This window comes from Dipodomys spectabilis, unplaced genomic scaffold (assembly GCF_019054845.1).
Source record: "Dipodomys spectabilis isolate Male_0828 unplaced genomic scaffold, ASM1905484v1 ptg000606l, whole genome shotgun sequence".
NCBI classification, from domain to species: domain Eukaryota; kingdom Metazoa; phylum Chordata; class Mammalia; order Rodentia; family Heteromyidae; genus Dipodomys; species Dipodomys spectabilis.
Window position 1 is genome coordinate 1 of NW_024871283.1, and position 26986 is coordinate 26986.

Consider the following 26986-nt stretch of genomic DNA (forward strand, 5'->3'; position numbering starts at 1 on the left):
TGTTCATTAGAGAATCACCACGTTTGCATGCAATCAACTTCTATCTTAGACACTTCAAGCTGCTAAATTAAAGAACACAAGTACAAGGGGCTTAAGCAACAAGTGTTTCTATTACTGGGCATTTTGCCATGATGTACATGGGTATTCTGTGTAATTCTCAGTCCATGATCCATATGGTAGTTGTCTCCGTGGATGGTGCGGATCTCATTTCTAAGATATGGTCCTCTTGCATGTTCACCCAGCAGATAGGAAAGGGGAAGTCTGTATGGCTATCAGTGGGGCCAATCACCCCAAGCATAAAGACTTTTACCTCCAGACCCAAACACTTCCTGAAGCCCACTTCTCAACATCAGCAGCTTTGGCTTTGGAATTTCAGCGTGAGTCTTGGAAAGATGCATTCAATCCTTAGTAAATACTTTCCTTCTTAATGTCAGTGTGATTGGGGATCAAATGATATACCAAGAAGCATATGTGTTTTATGAAAAACAAGGAAAATAATTACTGAAAACAGTATATATCAGGGCAAATACAGGTAAGTTTCCTCATGTGAGTTAGCTGTTTACTCTGTATGACAGCAGTTAACCTTTAGGTGATTACATATACATACATATATACATACATACATATATACATAGATACGTACATACATACATACATACACATTACCAGTGTACTTCATGAGACTCTCACAAGATTGGCACAAAGAATTTTTTCTTAAATACACATATGATGTTGGAAACACCAAGTAGATAGGTTGGTATTTTTAATGGTTTTAATGAACTTGAGAATCTATTGAAGAAAGTTTAAAGGTCATAAGAAACACAGTGAAAAAGGTAAATTAGCCCTGATTAAAATTCTCTACAGTTCAGCAAATGAGCTTTTACTTGAATCGTGGAACATGACATGAAGACAACACACTGCATTGTTTAATATTCTGCAGACTGTCTTCAGAAGACTGATAAAAGCATGAGGAAACAAGAACATATTTATACAATTGATTACTAAAAACAACACCTACAGGATATTATATTATAGAAAGACAACATTTCCGATCTAAGGAATTAGTTATAGTTACCACCTTGGGGTAAGTTACAAAGAAAGAGAAATCTTAAGAGAATATTTAGAGAAATATTGTTGCTCCAAAAGGATTTCTATTCTATTTTTTTAAATTGTGTTGTTTCATGACATAGTATCTGACAAGTGCTAATTTTTATGGAATAAAGAATCCCTATTCTTACTTCTAATGAGTAACACCTAACTCATTAAAGCTCATGACACCAATTGGTGTAATTGATCCTAACTCACTCTGATGAGTTGTCAACAACAACAAAAAATACCTGAGCTCCTTTTCAGCAACCAGAAACCTGTCTTAGTTCTGTGCCCTTGGAATAACTAACAACCTGGAATAAAGTCAGTTGAGGAAATATGAGGGATGAGTCATCTTTGGTGAGAGAACCAAAATTGAGTTCAAAAGTGAATTCTCACTTAAGAATGAGGAGTAATGATATGTTGGAAAAGCAAAATTACAAATGCAAAATAATTTGATGTTGAAGTTTGCTCTGTTTTCCTGTTTGCTGTTTTCCTGTGCTTGCTTGTTTTTTCATAGGATAGTTGTAGAAGGTGTTATATAGGGCAGGATTACCACACATTTTGTATCTAGGAATTTTTGTTGTTGTTTGGTTGGTTTTGGTGGAATTCATATTGAAATTCAGGGTCTTTTATTTGCAATTTGCTAAGAAGGAGCTCTTCTACTTGACATAATCCTCTTGAACATTTTACTTTATATTTTTTTCAAGTAAGATTTTTAGTTTTTGACATAGGGTTGGCTTTAGACTGCTATCTTCTTGAATATATCTTCTACATAACCAGGAACGTAAGTCCACATATCTAGCTCATTACTTGTGATAGGGTTTTGCTAATATTTTAGCTAGGCCATTCTCAAATTGTATTCCACCAGATCTCTGTCTCCAGAATACATGAGATTTACAGGCATACCTCAATGCCTGGTGTCACTGAAGATAATATTGCTAGTTTTTATCGTAATTTTCCTACCATCATTCAGCACAAGGATGAACCAGAAAACAATGCCAATATCATGAAGTAAACCAACTTTGAAGCTCGTTTAGTATAATGATTAGTAAAAAATAACATGTCAGGCTCTTCCTTTCACCACTGGTATGAACTGAATTTTAGTTTTTTCCTTGTCATTTGATTATGTGGGATGGAGTTAATAATGAACATCATAGCAGAAAACAAAGAACAGAACTATTCACCTCATGGCTTTAAGGAAAGCATCAGGAAGGAACCAAAAGAAGACCCATTCCAGTGATTGGCTTCTTTCAAGAAGGTCTAAAATCTTTATGGTCAGATGTTTTTCAATGGACGAATCCATGAATAAAGTTAGGAGCCTTATGTTCTCCTAGTTACTTCTTGAAAGCTACTAGTGCTATCAAGTCTTTGATACATAAAACCATATACATTTTTAGATTCAAATCATAACACTTCATGACTTTTTGACTAATGTACATGCACAGACACATACACACACACTTGCCCTATTTGACATTGTCACAGCTCTACTGCAGTATAAATATGTATATATGTATATATACATATATCCAAACACACACACTCTATCTCTCGCTGTCTCTTTTGTCTCTCTATCTCTGTCTCTGTCTCTGTCTCTGTCTCTGACTCTCTCTCTCTCTCTCTCTCTCTCTCACACACACACACACACACACAAGCTTTAATTTGTCTGGGGTAGGCCTCAGGGCATTTTCTGTACAACCTTGAACCACAGTTATTCCAGTCTCAGTATTCTAAGTGGCTGTTATTATTGTGAGTTGCCACACCAGGCTCAGAAACTTTTATTTGGATTGTTTTATTAAATATAACTATAGATAACTATTGACTTTGATGAGATCCCAAACTAATGCTGTTAAAACATATATTAAATTTTAATTTATTTCAAACTCTGCAGAAAACAAATTACGAAATTATACAAAAATGTTAAGTAGATATCAGGAATATTTTGAAGAGATTGGATAATATGAGATGGAAAATGAGGTGATAGGAACTTTATTGAAATATTACAGAGAACCTCAAGTTGCAAAGCATTCACTAAGAATGGGAACTTAGGGACCCCAAGAGGAATGGGATGTGTGACTTTCTCTAAGAGATTCTGCCCTGTTTGACTTTCTCACAGCTATTCTATATTTAGATTTTAGGGCCCTCTACAGAATTGCTCTTCTCAATTTTTGCTTGAAGTCTTCTTAAAAGTTCATGGTATTAAGCTTCCATTTATTCCATTTATAGAAGTTAAGATCGGGTGAATTTGTACATAAAAAATTAGGGAAAGGAAAAGAGGAGAGAATGTTAGGAAAACAGATTGTCTAGAATATATTTCACTAAGCTTCAAGTGGTTAAGGAAGGTAGAGCAAATTTATTTGAAAGCTAATGTACATAAGCTTTTTCAACCACTCTAGAAAGTAGTATGGAAATTCCTCAAAAAAGCAAACATAGCACTACCCTATGAGCCAGCAATGCTCCTCCTGGACATATACCCAATAAATCAAAAGCACGGTTACAGTAAGGCCACTAGAACAACCATGTTCATTGCAGCACTGTTTACTATAGCAAAGATATGGAATCATCTCACACGCCCCTCAATGGATGGATAGATCAAAGCAAGGTGCTATATACACAATAGGATTTTACTCATCTGTTAGAAACAATGTACCATTTGTGAGGAAGTGAAAATACTTGAATTACATTAAGTGGAAACAACTATATTAAGTAAGTAAGCCAGACCCAGAAAAACAAACATTGAATGATTATTTTCATTTGTGGTAGATAGAATATACCTATAGATCTATAAGTAAACATATTGGGAGGTATGCAAGTGGTTACAAATGAAATAATTGAAGTATAATAGACTCTATGGAGAGCTTAAATAGAATGCTCTCTTGAAAAGATTGGGTCAATGTTCAACAAGAGTTACACCAGGAAATCAGTACATCTAAAAAATGGAGACAAGGGGAGAGGGGTAGATGAATGAAGAGGGCTGGAGAGGGAGAATCTAGTCAGGTACTCACTGAATATGCCACAGAATTATGAAAAGTAAGGGAAGGAGTAGGTTGAAAGGGAGTGAGAACATTGAATGGTGGTAGCGCTGATCAAGATATACTATACTCATTAAGTACTTTGTTATATGGCACCTCCTTTGTACAAGTAACTACTTAAGGATTATAAAAATGAAAAGTAAAAAGCAAAGATAATGCAAACCTGCAAGCATTATAATTTTAAAATATGTAGATCATATTTCTTCTTTAGAAATATATTTTAAAGTTTGGTAAGAGAATCAAAAGTTCAAGGAGAGACCAGACAAGGTCAAATGCAAACAAAAGTATTAAAACAAAGAAACTCAGAAAATGATGTTGATTGTCCTCAATAAGTCACATTTGATGCACTCAATATGTTGTTATATATATGTATATATAGTATATATGTATATATTTATATTATGAATGTATATATACATACATATATACACTATATGGACAAGAATCAGGATTGGAACATCTATGCATTGAATTTGATGCATCGTTTGAATAGTACTTTCCTTTTCTTGGTACTAATGTTGAACTTCTCATTCCTCAGCCAGGTATTGAGATCTAAGTGTGTGTGTGTGTGTGTGTGTGTGTGTGTGTGTGTGTGTGTGTGTGTATGTGTCTGTAATTTCTTCTCTAATTTGGCATATAGTTATTTGAACAGAAGTGCTAAGGAAAGGAATATTAGAAAAACTGCTCTCTTTGTCAGAAGAACATTCAAGGGAGAATTAAAGTCATAGTGTTCTGCTCCCTCGCTTTTAAGTTTACTTCATTTATATTTTTGAGAGAATTCCTATGAGGCAAGCTATTACATTCAAATCACAAGACCGACCCGTACTCTCCCATCTCTCATCAAAAAGCTGAGGTATCAAAAACTTAACAGCATGGTATATACTGTTCCAATAATACTCAGCAACTTTTCATTGAGAAATGAGGTAGTAGCAACTATTGACAAGTGTAGGTGATAAATCTCATTTGTAAAAGAAAGCTAGCTTTGATTTCTCTTTGCAGTAACATGCAAAGCATTACAGTTTCAAACAACTAACTTGGCAAAATTAAATTTTGTTATTTTCAAAGACAAATACCTTAGCTATCTTTTCAGAATGAACAAAGGAATTCACTCCTATCATTTTTCTTTGGCCTAGAAGTTTCAAACAGAAGTCTGCAGTGTCATCTGCTTTCAGCCACTATACTGAATGACCTCTCCTTGGTTCACAGATCATAATAATATTGCTGATGAATGTAGGAACATCTTTCCTTGTGATTAATAGATATTTTCCGATACACTGTTATACTTAAAATTGTTAAGAATATATGATAATGACTGTATGGTAATTATTATTGACTTGTTCCAAATACCAGCATAAATATAATGCTATGTGAATGTAGCCTTTTTTCATATTTTCATTCTTTAAGTTTCTTCTATGTAACATGTGGAGATTAATTGAGTTCATAAGAATCTTTAGGAATTAATAAGGTAATGTGCAGAGTAATCATAAAGAATATCTAGCATATGGTAAAGTTTAAAAACAATAATTATGATTAGAAAGCAAATCTACTGGCTCATCTGTCTTACATTAAAAAAGAAGGAAACAGGTGTAATTTCCATTTAATTCTTCTTTTCCTTGGATTATCTAGTCCCATAACTTTATATAAACCAACATTCTTTATAACAAATATCAGATAGTTAAAACAGAAGACATCATTATCTAAGAACACTGCTTTTTTAGTAAGTTGTGCTGATAGATTTTGTAATACATTAATAAGCAACAGTAAACCCTTCATGTGTATTTGAACAAAGACAAGTTTTGTCAAATCACTACATCTTGAACTAGCTGTTCCTTTTCTTTTCATTTGTGTGTGTGTGTGTGTGTGTGTGTGTGTGTGTGTGTGTGTGTGTGTTTCCTATCCACAGAATACCAAGATGCTGGTCTAGGGTTTTTATAGCTCTTTGCAGGTGTCACCATTACCCTTAACCCTTCCCACATCCACTGTTACAGAATTTTTATGGCTCAGAAAAGTTTTAATATTCAGCAGGTTAAGGAAACCTATGGTCAGCTTTAGAATTGTGATCTCTGCTGAGCTTTCAAGGTGTCAAGACCCTAAAATAATATGAACAGCAGGAGCACTAAATCTTTCATTATTTCCAGTTTCCCCTTGAGCATACTGACTTTGCAATAAAGAAGCTGTCATTTACACTCTTCTTTATTGCAAAGTGGGTAATAGCTACAGGAAGAAAAAAAAAATTAAGGAACTGTGTCAAGTTAGCCCAACTGCCATTATGATTAATGTGTAATCATTACACATTTGCATCTGCTCTTTTCGCATGCAGGTACTTCATAGATTGGAAGACGGATGGGGACAGCTACTTTGCAGTAGATGGGACTGAAGGAACCATTGCCACTAATGAATTACTGGACAGAGAAAGCACCGCACAGTATAATTTCTCCGTAATTGCAAGTAAAGTTAGTAAGTATGGCATGCACAGAATCAATGTGATACTGCCATTCTTTGGATTTAACACTCTTAAACGAGTCCCTGCTGAGGCATTTTTCACTTTTGGTTTGACAGCTGAGTGCTCTCCTGGGGAAACTATGAAACCTGCTTCTTTTCCTCACAGCGTAAGTCCAGAGAAATTGTGACAACTGCCAGTGAGCCCTGTTTGCAAGTTTTCATGAATACCTAGAAGGGCCAGTCAGTCTGTGACCTCACCACTTTCTACTTCTTACATTCAAAAACTCACAGGAGAGCTAAGTTTTCTTCCACAAAGTGTCCTTGAGTCTCTATCATTGCATGTTTGGTTATGGAAAGAAAAAAGATCATTCTAGAATGTTTTCTGAAAATGAAGACAACATTTTAAATGTCACCCTTCTTCCTCCTCTTCCCTTCCATTACAGTACATTTTAATAAATATACCTGGAAAAATATAGTTTTAAGTGTAATACTTTAGATTTTTTTCACAATCAATATGATTGCTAGAAATTAGTCTTTGTATAAACTACTTTTTAGACTCTGTTAATATGAGAAAGATGACAGGTCTTATTTGCTGCATAGAACAATAAAGAAATGATTACAATATCATTCTCAAGTTGTATATTATAGTAAAAGTAATAATGTTTGGCCCTTGACACAGTCATTTTTAAAGAACTGGATCTTGCCAGTCCTTCCGCTGATGTTGCTTTTTAAGTTTTAGGAAATTCCAGTGGAGTATCTTATTTTGCCTTCTTATTTTATTCCTGTTGCAAATTTATAATACTTTGGCAGCTAATTTTATCTTTCAAGGCAAGAAAGCTATGAAAAATCTGATGAATGGATTTTCTCAATTTCAGTTCCTCAGTGGAGTAAATATAAACAGCTTTATCTTTGAATACCTGTGTCTAAAATAGTCAGACCTCAATGAGGTTCTTAGTCAACTTCATTATCACTGTTCTAGTAAATTAGTATTTACTAATTGAACAATGGGGTTTGTTTCATTTCAATACATTCCGAAAATATACTTTGACTAAAACCTCTTCTATTATTCCTTTTAATCTGCTTTAAACCCCTTTTGATATAATTTTGAGCAATTTCATCATTCTAATTCCATATATGCTTATGATGAACTTTAATCACATTTAATTTCCAACTTCTTGTTTCCCTTTGCCCTCCCAATCAGTCTCCTGCCACATCTTTTACATTAGTGTATGTTCCTCTGAGTCTCAAAAGCAAATCTTATATGCAGTTTCTTTCCTATTCATTCAATATTTACTATTAAAATTCTGTCCTGGAATGTAAGACAGCTACCTCAGGCTGCCATATGAGAGGTTATATATGGTTGATGATCAATTGATCATTTTAGTTCAACTCATCCTTCCAAGTATACCAGCAGTCTTTCCATGACAGTGGAATGTCTAGTGGAGTTCATTTGCAACCTGAATATCATACTGTAGCTGGCTTATCACCCTGTGAAATGAATATTAAATCAGGCACACAATGGATATTTCTATCCCCAAACCATGAGAAGTAGGGAAATGCTATTATTTTAAGCACTTCCATGTCAGGGTAGTTGTTTAACTTAATGCCAGAACTAGCTTACAGTCAGCATATATTCCTTTGGAGTAGGAATATCAATTCTCCTTTCTGTCCGAAGGGAAGATGGGACTAAATCACTCTTCTGTCATATAATGTTGTGTTGGTGTCACTGCTGTTAAAGCTAAAATGGATTGGTGCCAAAAGCACTTGTCCTACAACAAACTCTTCTCTTGTCCCTGGACTACTGCCTACAGGAGCATCTGAGAAGGCCATACAATTATAAAGATCCTATGGCTTTTTACCCCAATATTCCATGTGTAGCAAACATCTGAGCAAGTGAATAGTATTATTTCTCAAGTTCATATCTTTTGCCCAGTGCCCAGCTGACCTTGAAGACCTTCCCAGGTCTTGCAAAGATAAACAGAAGTATTACTTAGGTTTTTCTCTACCAGATATTTTCTCTCCCTTGCCATTTCATTTCAAATGACTGCTTCTTGCTCTTATAGGCTCATAGAAAAGATTACACAGTTAACTTCCTGAACAGAGGGATGAGAGGGAAAATGAAATGTTTGCTGTACTCTCTACGGCATTCTCTTCAGGATGTATTCCCCGTGTCACTTCACGGATGGCATCTTCCTTCCTAATAACGCTGCATTCTTTTACAATTAAAATGGTTAATCTTCATTAATTTTATGCTAACTTTCAATGAGCTGATTCACAGAGGATTTGCAAGAGAGTTTAACTATCCAGAAAAAACTTTATTTTCCTGAAATGTTTGGTAAATACACTGTAAATTATTTGTCTTATGTTATGTAAGTCTTATATGAATCACATTATTTTTCCTCTAGTAGATTGGACATAATAAATAACAACCAGAAGCAGTCTCCTCAGCTTCCAATTATAATAGACCAATTATCTAGTGTAAAAGATTAATATATGGGGGCTGGGAAGGTGGCTCAATGGTAGAGTGCTTGCCTTGCATGCATGAGGCTCTGGATTCGATTCCTCAACACCACATAAACAAAAAGAAAAAAGCCAGAAGTGGCACTGTGGCTCAAGTGGTAGAGCACTCTCATGGAGCTGAAGAGCTGAGGGATAGAGTCCAGGCCCAGAGTTCAAGCCCGACGATTGACAAAAAACAACAACAACATAAAATATCATCATGATACAAAAAGAATTGTAAAAATAAAATCTAGTCTTTCTTTGAGGGACATGGGGCTTTAAGCTATTAAAAAATAGAATAAGGGGGTAATATTTTACAGTGGAATAAATGTCCTTTACACTTGAAAGATTTATTTATTTTTAATGAATCACTGTTTTAATTGGTTATCTATCATTATGGTAGTATACATATTGCTCCAACTTCTGATCTTACTTTTTTTAAGCATAATAAAAGACTTATCTAGGAAGATCAAGTTTGAGTATTAGGAATGTTGGCAATCATGTTCGGAATTGAGACTTAGAACTATGATTCTTATATAAGCACAGTTTAGTACTCATTACCTTACTTATGTAACTGTAACTCCTCTTTACATAACCTTCACAACAAAATGAAATTAAATTAAAAAAAGAAAATGAAAAAAACAAAACTTATGTCAATCTGATATTCTTAAAATTGATATCTAATTGATTTCCTGACTATTTAGGTTCCGTTCACCAGATTTCAAAGCTTTTAAGGAAGCCCGATATGTGAAAGACACTATATCTGCTTTTAAAATAAAGATCCTAAATATATATTATGTTATTTGATGTTTAAAATTTCTATAACAATATCTAATAGTGGACACTTATTTAGTTTGAATGCAGTTTACATAAAAACATTATTCATATTCTGATGCATCTAACTGCTGTCATTGATCAAACTAGACAGCAGAACAGAAATATCATCTCGGTGAACGAGTAAGAAATTAATGGCTCACAGTTGCTCTAACAGGAACAAAATCATATAAGTACACCATATTGCAGATTGTGCTGGCATATGATTTGGTCCTGACCCGTCTATAAAATCTGCGGGTGAAATGGAATGTTACAATGATTGAACACATTTCAATTAATTAAAAAGCATTCATTAATAGTGTTTCTGTAGTTGGATGTCCAAATAATCTTATTACAATTCTAATCATTCTTTTATGCCTTACTACTTCACAGTTTTTATGATATTAACCTTGAGAGTTTTAGAAGAGAGCAAAACTTCAAATTTTAACTCATTTAAATTGTCAGAAAGTTTTTACACACCACTGTTTCTAATATATTTTACTGTTTACATAACAAATGTAATTAGAGAAACATATTTGGTAATGATAGCATTAAGCTTATATTTTGTCCTTATAGAATAAACACATCACACCCAAATATTATTAGTTCGCTCATATTAATTATCCCATGAAATGGGCTTTGTTTGTTCTTAAATAGGTGTGCTTTCTTTGAAATTCTTTATTAAATGCCATATTTGATGTTTTACATGAAATATGAGATTGAGTTTGGATTTCATTTTATAAATGTTTTTGTACATTTCAGTGTGTTTCTTCAAGACATTGTCATAGAAGATATACATTGAACATGCTTATTTTTATTACTTTCTTTTTTAATTTTTATTTTATTATAAAACTGTTGTACTGAAGGGTTACACTTACATAAGGCAGGTAATGAGTACATTTCTTTTTGAACAATGTTACTCCCTTTCTCATTTTCTCGCCCTTTTTCCTGTTATGATGCCCACCTCCAAAGTTGTAGAAGTGATTTCCAGTGTAGTGTCTAATGAGTATCACTGTTTCATTCGTTCACCATTTTTTCCCATTGTTTTACTTTCTTTTTATCATTTATCTTTTATCCTTTATCATTTCTCTCACTTCTGGTTCTCTTTCTCTTCTAAAGTATTCCTTCTTCTAATTCTATGTTCCTTAAAAATAAAACCTATGGCCACATAAAATCTCATGATATTTGTTTTTCTCAGTCTTGTTTTTCCTGGTTAACAAGATGATTTCAGCTCTATTTTCTTGCAAATGGTATTTTTTTTGTACTTTTTAAAGGATGTTGATGTTGTTTTCTATATAAACATATTATCAGTTGTAAGTTTTTTACTTGATATCCAACAAATGATATTAGCTTTATAGATACAGAAACATCAACTTGTAAGAATGATGTCTGTAATTCAGATCCTATATCCATTACACATTCATTTTATTTAGTGCACAGAGACCCATATTCATGAAAAACATTACTTACTGTGGATTGTGACAAAACTAACAGTGGTAACTGTCAAGGCCAATAAACAAAATGATACTAACTAAAAGTAATAAATTTATTGAGTTATACAGAGAAAATTATGTTGAATTACGAGAAGATTACTTCTCAGGAACTTCAAGTGAGTTGCAGCAGTTTATTACTCGCAGTATGGTCTTTAAACAATTAAGTATTTAATCATAATGAAATATTTTTTGGCAGAATATTCTGGGGTGATTGCTTTGTTTGCATACCAAATGATCAACAATGAGATGAGTTTTTTTTAGGCAAATAAGAAAGATAAGGACCCAAATGGTTTTTCTTTCTTGCTATTGTTTCTAAAGTATTCATAAGGTGATTTTTTTGTTGCTTTGTATGTCCCTCCCCCACAATATAACCCCTGCTTTCACTGTATTTGATGTTGGTATAATTTGGGGAGGGGAAGGGGAAAAACAAATTGTTTAAATAGGGATACAGGTGGACGCATTGCAACAATGAAATGTACAAGATGCTATAGGAACTTTATAACTTTGGCGGGGAGGGAGAGGGAGGGCAGGGATGGTAGGAGAAAACAAAGGAGGAGGCAACAATGCTTCATAAGAAATGTGCTCATTACCTTGCTCATGTAATTGTAGCTTCTCTGTACCATATTTTCACAATAAAAAAAATTAATAAAAAAGATTTTTTTCTAGAATAGTAAATCATTTTGCAAACATAGAAAAATACAAGTGCTCCAAATATGAAAATAAGTAAATATGATAGAAATATGATCATAGGACATATATTTGGTAGCTCTGTACTTTTACTCAATAAATGTGTATTGATAGATTAGTGTCAATACTTTCTAATTATTTCATTTTGACGGATCTTTCCCATAATTCCTTTTAAATTAAAATGACATGTATACTGAAGTTTTATTGAGAAATGTTTAGTAAATATCTTATGAAAATTATACTGGCAAATCATTTTATTACTATTGCATATAACTTCAGTTAATATAATTGTTACTACTGGATTAATTAACCTTATTGATCAATTTCATGTAAATGTATAGTATGCCAACATTTTTTATATTTTAAAATAATTCATTATTAATATTTTTATATCATTTGGGAGCTGATGAATGAAACTTTACTTTCTGGCATGTGAGAATATACTGATTCTGTTATATTCATCTTTATATACAATAAATATAGTCTATGCAGGTCCATTATCAAAATAATTAATCAGGAAAATTAATTGACTTATTTTGACCTACCAATTACAGGTGAGAAATGATAAATATATAGGAAAATGTAGCAAGTATATTCAAAGATTCAGAAATCATAAATTACATTGCATTTGAGAATCCTGATACAACCAACCATACATGGATGTGATGAGGATGGAAAAGTTGAAATTGTGAATGGAACATGAGGAGAAAATTAGCAGTTGTGTTAAAGTGATCAATCATATTGCTGGTGCTATTTGGTGAATCATATTTGTATGTTAGCTCAGGAAAAGTGTGCATGTTTGTGGAAGGAATCTGTAAGAACACAGAGAAGGGGCCTTCTCTTTATTGGTATGGAATTAGTTTTTTTTCTTTTTTTATTATTATGCAAAAAACCATACAGAGGTGTTGCAATTACAAACATTGTAATTGTAACTTATCAAGCATTGTTGCCTCCTCCTTTGTTTCCCCTTCCCATGCCTTCCCATCTCCCCCCCCCCAAAGTTGTAAAGATGGTTTTTTGACATAACGACTTGTACATCTCATTGTTGCAATGGATCCACCTGTATCCCTACTTATACGATTTGTTTTTTCCCTTCCCCTCCACCAATTATACCAACATCAAATACAGTGAAAGCAGGGGTTATACCGTGGGGGAGGGACATACAAAGCAACAAAGAAATCACCTTATAAATATGTTAGAAACAATGGCATGAAAGAAAAAATATTTGAATACTCATCCTGGGGTTCATTTCACTTAACATCAACATATGTGACCTTTACTGTTTGGACAAGCATGGAATTAGTTGTTTATTAGCTACTTACACTATATCACAAATTACACCAGAGTTTGGTGACTTAGAATAATAGCATTTATTTTGTAATTTACCTGACTCTTAGATTCTGTTTAAGATAAGCTGAGTCCTGTTAGTGTTTTATCATAAAGTTGCAGTAAATATCACTCAGTAGGTATGGGCAAGATTTAGTTTCTTAAGGAATGTTGAAGTTGAGCTCCAGAGTCTCATTGAGAGCTTGACTCAGGTTGTGATGAGTTGTGTGTTTGTGTGTGTGTGTGTGTGTGTGTGAGAGAGAGAGAGAGAGAAAAAGAGAGAGAGAGAGAGAGAGAGAGAGAGATAACTTTAGCCTCAACAGTCAATGTGGCCAAATAAGCCAAGGAGATTGGGAGATTGGAACATCAGTAAAATGGAAGCCAAATTCTGATAACCTAATCTTTAAAATTATATCTCATATTTTGGGCCATATTCTGTTCAGGAGAATAGAGAAACTTATTCCAGATGACATATAAGAACAAAAGGGCATGAAGGTGTAAACCACAGGATGAAGGAGTCATTGTAACTATTTCAGAAGGCTGCTCTCCATATGTAATTCTTCGCAACAAAACATACTTTAAGAGCTGGATGAGAGAGAGAGAGACAGAGACAGAGACAGAGACAGAGAGACAGAGAGAGACAAAGCAGAGAGACAGAGACAGACAGACAGAGACAGAGACAGAGAAACAGAAACAGAAACAGAGAGAGAGAGACAGAGACAGAGAGAGACAGAAAGAGACAGAGTAGTAATTTCTAGATCTAAAAATGCTGAGATGTAGCAATCTGGTGAATGTATTAAATGTGGTGTAGAGGAGAAAACTTCAGCAATTTTGCTTGAAGACATAAACATACTCTTATCACTTAGCAATCATCTTGTACTGTGCATGATGCATCCTTTTTTGTTGTTGGTGGTGGTGGTGGTGGTCGTGGTCGTGGTTATGGGGCTTGAACTCTGGGTCTGGGCATTGTCCCTCATCTCTTCAGCTCAAGGCTAGCACTCTACCACTTGAACCACAGCAGCATTTCTGGTTTTCTGAGTGGTTTATTAAAGAGTCTCATGGAGTTTCCTGCCCAGGCTGGCTTTGAACTGTGATCCTCAGATTTCAGTCTCCTAAATAGCTAGGATTACAGGTGTGAGCCACTAATGTCCAGCTTCAAACAATAGTTTTAATGAACAGATTGGTGGACCTCATTCAAGACTACATGTCATTTCAAAATTCTGGAAATACAATCTAAAACAAACATTATAATGAGCACTCTTCTCATGTTTACTCTAGTAAACAATGGCTTTAGAAACAATGGTAACAAAAATGTAGAACCAATTGTCTTGAACACATGTTATTTATTCATAGAGTTTATTGCACTTATGAAGAAAAAGCATAACTGTTACTTTAAATTCCAAATTGATATTATTTTGTTTCTACAATTGCCCAAATACTTTCTTTTCTTTTATCTTACAAGTTATCTGGTTTTATAGGTTCAAATCTAATAGATATCTATCATTTTCCTAATTTTCTGATTTTTCTCCAAGAAACTGTTTTGCATTTCCTAAGAAAGATAAATATTATTCTATATTTATAAATTTTATACTAGAATTTGCAGTATTTCAGCAGAAGTTTTATAAGTAATACTTAGAAGAAACAATTAGGAGTTTTTTCAAACTATTTCATGATAAATCATATGCATAGAAACAATCATTATTAACACCTCTATAATAATCAACTTAACTTAGAAATTATGCCATTTTTCTCATTATACTATGCTACACAAACATAAAAGAATCAAAAATTGTAATGTATTTGTACATGTTTTATCTTAAACTTTCAACTGTTTATCAATTTGCTACCACATTTGACAGGTTATTCTAAATACTCCATCCAATCACACATACAACATTAAAGCCAGTCTGCTGTTTTTCTTAATTACTATGTCATTTTCTTAGGCATAAATGCTATATAATGAATTTATAATGAACTTTTCACCTGAAATGGGTTTAAAACCTATTTGTACAGTTCATTTACTCATCACATATTTAAGGTAAAAGCAAATAAATGTTATATACTCTCTCTGTCTCTTTGTCTCTCTGTCTGTCTCTGTCTATCTGTCTGTCTGTCTGTCTGTCTGTGTCTGTCTGTCTGTCTGTCTGTCTGTCTCTCTCTCTCTCTCTCTCTCTCTCTCTCTCTCTCTCTCTATATATATATATATATATATATATATATATATATAGCCAGTCCTGAGGCTTGAACTATATTACTGGCAATTTCTCTGAGCTTCTTTTGCTCAAGGCTAGTTTATTGGAGATAAGAATCTCACATACTTAACTGTTCGGTTGGCTTCCAACCACGATCCTCAGATCTTAGCCTCTTGAGTAGGTAGGATTACAGGCATGAGCAACCAATGCTCAGTTTAAAATGTCTTAAACCTGGTCTATTTGATTAAGTATGAAATTTTTAACATGCAAGAATTCCCATCCTAATAATGAACTAATGATAGCACTAGTTATCATAGTTAGCTATGTATATAACAAATACATTGAAAACACTTTACAAGTTATTTGAAGTGTATTACATGTTGAACTTAAGTAAAATATGCTGTATCTTCAATTTATTATTTTCCTTCAATGAAATATTTATCAATAGTATAAATCAAATGTAACATTTGAATTCATATTAATATTCTTTTTAGTTAACCTTACAACAATTTTATTGCTTTATACACAAGGTTTGCAAAGAAAAAACTTCATTTGGATGTATTTATGCAATAATGGACATAAAATATTATAAACTGTGATAAGGAAAATATATTAGACTGCTAACTTGAAAATATGCAATGGAGCATGACAAATATGCAATGTCAAGATCTACATTGGATAAATGTAAATAATTCAATACAGAAATGTTTTAAAGAAATTGAGACTGCAGAAAAAATAAGAGCTCATCTTTACTCTGTCTCTTTGTCCCATACGATTCCCTTTCCAGTAAGTTATTTTAGTTGATGAATAGAAAAATTATTGCATAATTTTACAGTTTTATGAGATAGTTTCACAAAATGGAGATTTGTTTTAGTTAGAATGCTAAAAATATTTCTTGTAGAAAAAAACCCTACTAGTAGTAGGACATTGCAATGTTAATTTTTTGTTTGTTAAAATTTAGTCCTGGGGACAAATGTTAAATTTTCATTTCAGGAGAATGAAATGAATAGCTCCAAAGTATCAAAAGCAAACATTTGCTAGATAAAAATAGCCCTAATATTTTTTTGAACCTTTTTACATCTATTACAATAGAAAACCATTAGAAAAGATCTATTTAAAGAAGAAATATTGCTGCCTTTGAAGACATTCTATCCGCAACTTTAATGAAATAAAAGTCTCTTCCTGGATAAGAGTAAAACGATTCTTGTGACCTGAATCTTGTGTTCACATTTTTCTAATTTGGAAATTAGAAATTTGAGAAATAAGAAACTGGTGAAACAAGGATACAGGTTGACCCACTTTAACTATACAATGTACAAGATACTATGTTGAAAACAAAATTTACAAATTGGGGGGACAGGAAAGGGATACTAGGAGAACAAAAAAAGGAGGGTTGCCAATGCTCAATAAGAAATGCTCTCATTACCTTACTCATATAACCGCAACCCCTCTGTACAGAATTTTTAAAAATTATATATATATATGTATATAATTATATACATATATATGTATATATGTATATAATTATATACATATATATATAAAAAATGAGCACTAACTACTTCCTGTGTCCTCACTTAGGATGTAAAATAGATATTAAAGACTGAGCCTTCATTTTCATTCATATAATTATGTTATAATCCAAATAATAATTTGCTATAGACCATGTTCAAGTAGCTCTTGAAAAGGAAGATATTATTTTGTAAAATATTCTAAATAGATGTGTTACCTATCATCTATTTGAGTTCGTGACTTTAGTTTTCTTCAACAAACAAAAGGGTTGCAGATACAAATTCATTAGTCTGTGCCAGAATCTGTGAGTCAGAAACGCCTTGTCCAAATGATGTTGTTTTCTATCCTAAAAAGCTGCTCTTTAATAAAATTTTATCTATTCTTTCACATCATCAGCAAGTAATATATGATATATCGCAGTTTTTCTTGTTTTTCTTGTGAAAATACTGTATAGATGGGTTACAATTACATGGGCAAGAGCATGAGTACCCATATTTAATTCTTCTTCTTCATTTTCACTTATGTTAGTTGATTTTTATTTTCCCATTATCTATCATTCTTTTCAGGAGGAAGTCCTGGGATACTTTGTTCCAAGGGTACAACTTAAATATGAAGAATATTCTAGATACAGAAATGTTGTTGGCCTAATAAATACATAAATTTTCAAAGAAACAACTGTTCGATAAATAAGTGGGCTAAAGACTTAAAGAGAAACTTCTCTGAAGAGGAAAGAAAAATGGCAAATAGACACATGCAGAAATGCTCAACCTCCCTAGTCATAAAAGAAATGCAAATCAAAACAACATTTAGATACCACCTCACCCCAGTTAGAATGGCTATAATCAAGAACTCTAATAACAACCGATGCTGGAGGGGATGTGGACAACAGAGACCCTTACTGCATTGTTGGTGGGAGTATAAACTTGTTCAACCACTTTGGAAGGCAGTAGGAGATTCTTCAAAAGACTCCACATAGAGCTCCCCTATGACCCAGCAATCCCACTATTGGGCATTTACCCAAATGATCACAAAGAAGACCACACTAAAGCTACCAACACAACTATGTTTATTGTAGCATTATTTACCATAGCTAAGATATGGAACCAATCCAGATGCCCCTCAGTAGATGAATGGATCAAGAAAATGTGGTATATATACACAGTGGAATTCTATGCCTCCATCAAAAGAATGACATCGCCCCATTTGTTAGGAAATGGAAAGACTTGGAAAAAATTATATTAGGTGAAGTTAGCCAGGCCCAAAGAAACATAGGTCCCATGGATTCCATTATTTGCAATAACTAGTATATGTCTGGGACAAGCAGAAAAGATCAGATAGATTGATGTTAGGTGAAATGAACCCCAGGTTAACGACTCAAATGTTTTTTCTTTCTTGATATTGTGTCTAACATATGTATAAGATGATTTCTTTGTTGCTTTGTATGTCCTTTCCCCACAGTATAACCTCTGTTTTCACTGTTATTTGATGTTGGTATAATTTGTGGAGGGGAAGGGAAAAAACAAGTTGTTTAAATAGGGATACAGATGGACCCATTGCACAAATGATATCTACAAGATGTTATGGTGAAAATGAACTATACATCTTTTCCGCGGGGGGTGGTGGGGGTGGTGGGGGTGGTGGTGAGTGGGGTGGGAGATGGGAAGGGATGGGAGGGAGAAACAATGCTTGATAAGAATTGCACTCATTACCTTGCCCATGTAATTTTAACCCCTCTTTATGGTATTTTTACAATAAAAAATGTATAAAAATATAAAAAAAGAAAAAAATATATATCACTACTGCTAAAGATAGGCTCTGTGAACAGGAAAGAAGGCTACAACAGTGGGCTTGGAAAAGGATGTATTTATGATAAAATAATGTGAGATGAAGATTGGATCTGATAGTGGGCCTGCTTATTTTCTGAGGGATAAACCCATCCACTGTTCTCCTCGCTGTTAGAATTCTCAGCAGTTTTTCATTAAGCATGTCTGTGTTCTGTTGGCAAGGCAACATAAAGTATTATTAATTAAAGAAATCATAAATATTAACTTTATAACAATTTACTTTTTAATGTTCTCAATAGGCAATCCGTTATTAACCAGCAAAGTCAACATACTCATTAATGTCCTCGATGTCAACGAATTCCCACCAGAAATATCTGTGCCATATGAGACAGCTGTGTGTGAAAATGCCAAGCCAGGACAGGTATTTTGTGGATATCGCGCATTAAATGTACACTAAGCCAGCCTGTGTGTATATTTTAATGTCTAAGTACCAATATGAGTTCATGTACATGCACTTATTTATCTTTATCAGGTATCTTCATGCAATAAACTTTTAGAGGAACCGAATTTATGTGAATTTGTGGTGGATGAATGGGTATGAAGTTAATACAGTAGTGGGAAAGTTTGTGGTTTCTAATCAAATTTTTAAATAAAGTTCATATTGTTGGTACTATTTACTGTGAAATTTCTAGTGAGCTTGAGAACGTTAACACTCATTAAGGAGAATGTTTTTTTTCCTGATGGCTTTCCTTCTTTGCACATCTGCTTTCATAAAAGGCACAGCAAATTCTTTAGCCTCCATAAACCTACAGCTTGCTTCTGTAGTAGACTTGAAACCAGCACGTGATATTCCAAAATTTCCGAAAATAATTACATCTATTATGTGACAGAAATTGGCATTTGTATACATAGAGTAGTGAGGAATCGGGTATATTCTGGAAGAATATATTTCCATAAACTATCTATGGAGGAAACATCAATATACAAAGCATGGTCCAATCATGTTCTTTGGATTTTGAGTTTCAAGCTGTGGGGTGGATGGACACTTCCTGCATTTAACTCCAATCACTGTCTTCCTGGCCTGAGGACTATGCATTGTAGCCACTAATCATTTTTGTATTGTTCTTGAATATGTATATATGTGATCCATCATGTGTCTGTTATGTGTATCTATGTTTTATGTTTCATTTATCTATTTTATCTATCTATTATCTATCTATCTATCAACTATCATCTATCCATCTATCATCTACCTGCTTGAAAAAGAAACATAGAAAGAAACCTGGCATTACTTAGATCAGTGGAGATTTACATGTGAGTTGATTTTTTAGGGTAGTGACTTCCAACTAGCACTTTCAGGTAAGAGTCAGTAAGCAGTAAAGTTTTCATATCTGTATGATGTAAAAGACTTTACCATATTCTAAAAGTCTATCCTTGTTAGATTTTGACAGTAAAAACACTTAATTTAATAGGTGATATTGGTTCATAAAAGAAGCAATACATTTCCATAAAATTTGGTTGCTATTTAATAAATACATAGAATTTCAAGAGTGAAATAATACACTGAGAGGACTTTGGTTTAAGTGAAGGAAAGCTGAAGTTTTGTTGTTGTTATTGTTGATTTTAAGGAAAATTCTATTTGGAAATTCTAAATTGCCACATTTCGTGATCTAACTTGTTGTTTGTTTGCTTGTTTGTTTGCCTGTCTTGGAGCATGAATTCAGGGCCTGGGAGCTGTCCCTGAGCCTCTTTCTACTAAAGCTAATACACTCCCACTCTGCACCACAGTGCCACTTCCAGCTTTTGTTGAGTAGTTTATTGGAAGGAAGAGTTTCAAGGGCTTTCCTGCCCAGGCTGGCTTTGAATCACTTATAGCTCAATACATCTATGCATCAATCATATGTCTATATAGCTGTCTATGTGTAGATATCCATAATTTATCATTTAAGTAGGTTATGATTATGAGATTGGATACTAATTAGTGATCAAATGTATTAGATAAATGCCATGTTTCATGACATTAATCTAATGTCTGAAGTCATTATAAAATTTAATGTTGAATATTCAGAAGTTATTTTGGTTTATAGATTTTAATATTATCCTATTGAAGTAACCAGATATTGTCAACAATATACATCATATATCAGCACAAGTAAGGAGGAATTGTGAAATAATGATAATAATGCCTTTTCATATAATTATAAAATCATAGTTTTGCTCTAACTGATTTGGACAATTAATATAATATACCTTGCACTTATTTTTTTCATTTTTTTATTTGTGAAGATGAACATTCTCACAAAAGTTAATAATTTTAAATTTTGCTATTGCAAGAGCTTTTGAGTCACTGGATACTGTGTTTCTAGTTAGAATACTCACATTTAGCCTAGAAAGCATTTATTTCATGTAATTTAAAGTGCAAGCAAGTGCATTTCAATTTTATTTTGCTTGTTAGAATTTTCAATGCTGGTAAGTTTTTAGTTACTCAGGTATTGATTTAGAATTTACCTCTGTCCTATAATTGTACAGACCATTATTACCTGTACATGTTTATATAATTATTTATAAAAATTATGTGTAAGTAATTGGTTCACTGCTATTGATTTAAGAAGGGTCATTTGTGTCTGCTTGCATGCTTCATTAAATATAGTGATTCTCCCGGTACATAAAGCTCCCCTGCGAAACTGATGAGTGACTTTGAATTTATTCTGAACATCTTTTCAGATAATTCAGATAGTCAGTGCTGCAGACCGAGATCTTTCACCTGCGGGGCAGCAGTTCTCATTTAGATTATCTCCGGAGGCTGCCATCAAACCAAACTTTACGGTCCGTGACTTCAGAAGTAAGTATTGCCTCTTATATATTAACCTCTAATCATGTAGCTTTGTCCAATTTTACAAAGAGAAAGAAAACTCAGTATTTTCCTGAAAGAACTCTACTTACAAAATATGCATTTATTTTATAGTAAATCCCAAATCTTTTGACTAGTAGAAAATTAGTTGTTTCATCTGTATAGACTATCTGAGAGCTTTATTAAAATTGGACAATCTCTTAATGATTCAATAAATAAAAGTCTCCCTAGGAAATTGAATATATCATTATCTCTACCTGCTCATGCCCTGTTGGTGTGGATAGGTAATTGTGTATTAATTACTGTATTTGAGTTACACACAGAGAAACACTGGTTAGAATTGTGAGATTGTAATTTGAATGGTACAGGCTTTCATTTCCACTCATGATGCCTAAATGACTGGTAGACAGTGGTTTGAATTACAGTAGATAATGAAAACATTACAGCATTTATACTGCAATTATACAGGCAAAGTCCTTCTTATGGTGCCTATACTTAGATCATTTTAGCAATCTCTTCTTCTCTCACTTCACTCCTACACTTTCCTAAGTATCACTATCAGCATTACAACTGCTGATAATCCTGTGGCATCAGCTACCATCACAGCAACAAGAAAAGCATACAGAACACTAGTTTAGCAATATAAATGCTCCTCAATTTGATGGTGGAATTATATCTTGAGAATTACTTCATTAAACTGTAGAATAGCTCTAGTTGAGAATGCTTTTAAGTCCCATAACTTATTGAACACAAAAACTCAGCTAAGCATGTCTTAAATATTTTCAAAACACTTTTGGTCACTTACAGTTGAGCAAAATTATCTAACCAAAAGCCTATTTTACAACAAATTGTCAAATAGTTTATTTAATTTGCATGAAATATCATACTAAATTGAAAAATACAGTGTTTGTGTATCCACACTATATGTTCAACTTGACATAAAGTCAGTATACCATAAATTGAATAAAGTGTCCATTTTAAATTTTAAATTTTAAGTGTGTTTTGTTCAATTGTGTTTACTATAGTAGTTCTATAACTGTAGGTATTATGTCTCCTAGATCTCTATATTCTATGAGTATTAAAATTCTAATTCCTGTACTATCAATTAGTGAAAAATCAAAGTTTTAAAAAATTGTTTGTAGAACAAATGGAAAAAATGTGATGAGATCTGAGAATGAGGTTGATTTAAAGAAATCCAAAGATGCTTGAGAAAATGTAGGTCATATTATTTTTCATAAACAAAATTGCCGAGTCCCATATTTTCAGCTGAAGTTAGCTAAGGAGATTTGATCAATTCAGCATCCCAGAGTAGAAGGCTTAGTTAATTAAGAGAACACAGGCTTCTTCATCATGGGAATTGTACTTCCTGTGAGAATAGTTGGTGATTAGCTTTTATAATGATAAATAATTGCAAAGATATATGCTACTGAGTCAAGCAAAGCTTCCTACACTTTAAGAGGCAAAATGTATCCTTGCCATAGGATGATAAATATCATGTTTTGTAGATAACACAGCTGGGATTGAAGCCAGAAGAAATGGATACAGCCGCAGGCAGCAAGAGTTGTACTTCCTCCCTGTTGTAATAGAAGACAGCAGCTACCCTGTACAGAGCAGTACAAATACTATGACTATTCGAGTTTGTAGATGTGACTCTGATGGCACCATCCTGTCTTGTAATGTGGAAGCCATTTTTCTACCTGTAGGACTTAGCACTGGGGCTTTGATTGCAATCCTCCTATGCATTGTTATACTCTTAGGTGGGTTTGAATACTTAGTCTCTTTCTCTCCTTCTTCTCTCTTTCCTCTACCTCCTTCCTCAACTTACTATCTAAATGTTTTTCTTCACTGAATTGTTGGTTCTTGTTAGAAGATGACCAATGTGTATCATAGTACATTTTTATTCGTATTTAATGTCTCAAAAACAGTATCATCATCATCGGGGCTGGGAAGGTGGCTCAGTGGTAGAGTGCTTGCCTTGCATGCCTGAGGCCCTGGGTTCGATTCCTCAGCACCACATAAGCAAAAAGAAAAGAGCTGGAAGTGGTGCTGTGGCTCAAGTGGTAGAGCTAGAGCGTTAGCCTTGAGCTGAAGAGCTGAGGGACAGCACCTAGGCCCAGAGTTCAGGCCCCATGATTGGACCCCCCCCCCCAAAAAAAACCAGTATCATCAAGATGATTTCAATCTCTGATGGAGTTTTAGGCTTTTGACCTTTGCAGCAATGACATTCTTACATTTCTAGTTATAACAATGGCATGGCAAATCATTTTGCGTTCTAATATCTGTCTAATGTAATACTGTCTAATATTGTTCAGTGTAATATAATCATCAAAAACTGTCTTCAGAATTAGGTAAATAAGGGAAGAAAAAGCAAAACCAAAAACAAGTATCAAGCAAAGAAATGTCAATTTTACTTTCACACTTTTTGAATTGTTACTCCAAGTAATTCTTCCACTATTCTCTGTCTCCTTACATCAATACTTTAGTACTCTGAAACATACCAATTGTACTGAAAAGGAATAGGATTAAAATAAATATGTCCTGTAATATCTTTGTGTGAGTATGTATAGGCCTACATTTCCATAAATTCTGGCCAGCTTTTCCATTTAACTTAAGAATTTTGTTACTAAATGCATAGAAACACAGATAACATATTTTGGCATTCATCAATTTAAAAACAATTACTTTAAAAAAAGAATGGAAAACAAACCATGCAGGTTGGAATGAGTTTGCTTATATGTATGTTCTATTTAATATTAAATATTTGACAAGTAGGATAGTTTCTACCTCTATGATAGAAAACAAGATTGTAAAACTAAGTACTAGGAGATCACACATGGAGTCAGCCCTTAAGTAGGCAATACTTTGTAGAAAACATTCTGACAAATGACTCTCAGTTTGACTTGGAAAGTGAACTTCTGGTCCAGTTTATATAGTATATTATTAATTCCACATAGATAAACTCAGTACATACAATGACCTTTTCCTCCGGTTGTTCCCACTTTAATTATAGAGGAAGAAGGAATAGATGGACTTTCTTTATCCTGTATTTTTCATCACTTTCTAATTTGATGATAGGGGTTTTCTGGAATGCTGTGGTCAATCCAATACTCTATCCTTTTGTCTATTGCCACTGTTGGAGAAATGGAGGAAAGCTGGACCAATGTTCATAATATCTGTCTCCAATCACACTTAGAAGAAATGGACATCATTGAGTCAATCTGCAACCAACAGAGATTAAAATAATGAAGCTTATGAAAAATATCTCTAAGTACTGTCTTGCTTCATGAAGTCTACCTCAATGCCAGTCTTTTCATTTAGAACATATTTAAGTATGGCAGGCCACTAGATCAAATAATCAAGGATCTTAGTTGACATGATTAATAGAATTAAGGCTCTTATATTCTATATTACTCTTTTCTTTTTGTCTCATTTTCTTCTCTCCTCTCTCTATTTCTCATAAAATTGTTTCAAATAAAATTTCGGTTATTTCTGTAAAAATACAGAATGCCAGTGCAAGTAATTACAATAAGGGAATTAGTTATGAGTGGTATTTACATGCTACCGAGTACAATAATTATTTTATAGGAATGTTTCACTGCTTTATATTGTTAAGAGTTATCATATATTTCCTCTTATTTTTGTTGCACATTATTTAAATTTAAACTATTTAAAACCGAAGGGATTACCCCTGATACGATGAACAACTTTCCTGTGGTTTCTTGTGACCATTTCAAAGTTTCATTGTGGTTAGCTAATAACGAAGAGAAAGATAAATGCATGATCTCATTGATTATCATGTATTTTCTTTGAAAATAGCAGGAAGTCATTAAGGAAAGTAAGCCAACACGGATCAATTTTAGTTTTGTTTACCTATTTTGTTTTAAGTGGAAAGAAGAGATGATATGTCTGCTTTCTTTTTCACCTTGCAATTTTCTGTCTCCTTTTAGCCATAGTTGTGCTGTACGTCGCGCTGCGGAGGCAGAAGAAGAAGGACACCCTGATGACCTCTAAGGAAGACATAAGAGACAACGTCATCCATTACGATGATGAAGGCGGCGGGGAGGAAGACACGCAGGCTTTCGACATTGGGGCTCTGAGAAATCCCAAAGTGATTGAAGAGAACAAAATTCGCAGGGATATAAAACCAGACTCTCTCTGTTTACCTCGTCAGAGACCACCCGTGGAAGACAACACAGACATAAGGGATTTCATCAATCAGAGGCTACAGGAAAACGACATGGACCCAGGAGCACCCCCGTATGATTCCTTGGCCACATATGCCTACGAAGGCAGTGGGTCTGTCGCAGAATCCCTCAGCTCCATAGACTCTGTCACCACAGAGGCGGATCAGGACTATGATTATCTGACGGACTGGGGACCCCGCTTTAAGGTCTTGGCAGACATGTTTGGTGAAGAAGAGAGTTATAACCCTGATAAAGTCACTTAAGAAAGAGGTGAAGGCTGACACACAACCGAGAGGATAAACTTTTAACAAAGGAAGCAAATAGAAATCACCACACACACACACACACACACACACACACACACGCACACGCACACGCGCACACATGCTTACAGAGGGCAAGATTCCTTCAAGTATCTGGTTTTTAGCAAGTTGTTATATTTATCGTATTGTCAGTTTTGGCTTATTCTGCCAACACAAGATAAATCCTATGGTATGTTCTTAGTCTGTTTTGTTTTGTTATTTCAGAAACACACTGAGACAAGCTCAGGCCTATTAAATATAATTTACTGACATGACAACCTAGAATGAAGACAGCTTTGTGGCATCACGGTGGAAGAGTGATCGATTTTTCTTAATTCCACTAAAGTGCCTATTGAAACTCTTATCATTTAAAGTGGTGTACCCTACGCTCTGCTGTGATGGCATTGAAGGATTCAGACATGAAGAGGAAAAGAAAGAATGAGCAATAGCAACCTGCTAACTGCTCATTCCTACTGAGAAAAAAAAGACTCTGTGAACTCCATCTTCTTATAAATCAAAGGTTTTTCTTTTATAAACTGTAAGCCAGAACAGATCTGCTTTTCCTACCCTTTCAGAAAGTGGAAACAAATGTGATAATATCCAATTCAATATATAAGTCTTGATCTTAGTATTCATTCATATTAAAGATGTCGATTAAAATGTTACCTTTTCAAAAAAATAAAGTTTTGCAAAAGCAAATGGAGAAAAAAATCCCTCTTTATAAAGAGAGGCCTCAGGGCTCAAATTCCACATTAAAATAAATATCTGTTTTGCTTAATT

At 33.8% G+C, this 26986-nt stretch overlaps 1 protein-coding gene across 1 annotated transcript; it reads left to right on the plus strand.

Annotated features, from left to right (window-relative positions):
* The first annotated feature begins 1999 nt into the window (after positions 1–1999).
* LOC122100807 (cadherin-12) lies at positions 2000–26199 on the plus strand. The gene is made up of 6 exons (XM_042671159.1): positions 2000–2100; positions 6442–6578; positions 19169–19290; positions 21594–21711; positions 23226–23477; positions 25668–26199. Exons 1-6 carry the CDS (start codon positions 2000–2002, stop codon positions 26165–26167), a joined length of 1230 nt encoding a protein of 409 aa, XP_042527093.1. The 3' UTR covers positions 26168–26199.
* The last annotated feature ends 787 nt before the right edge of the window (positions 26200–26986 follow it).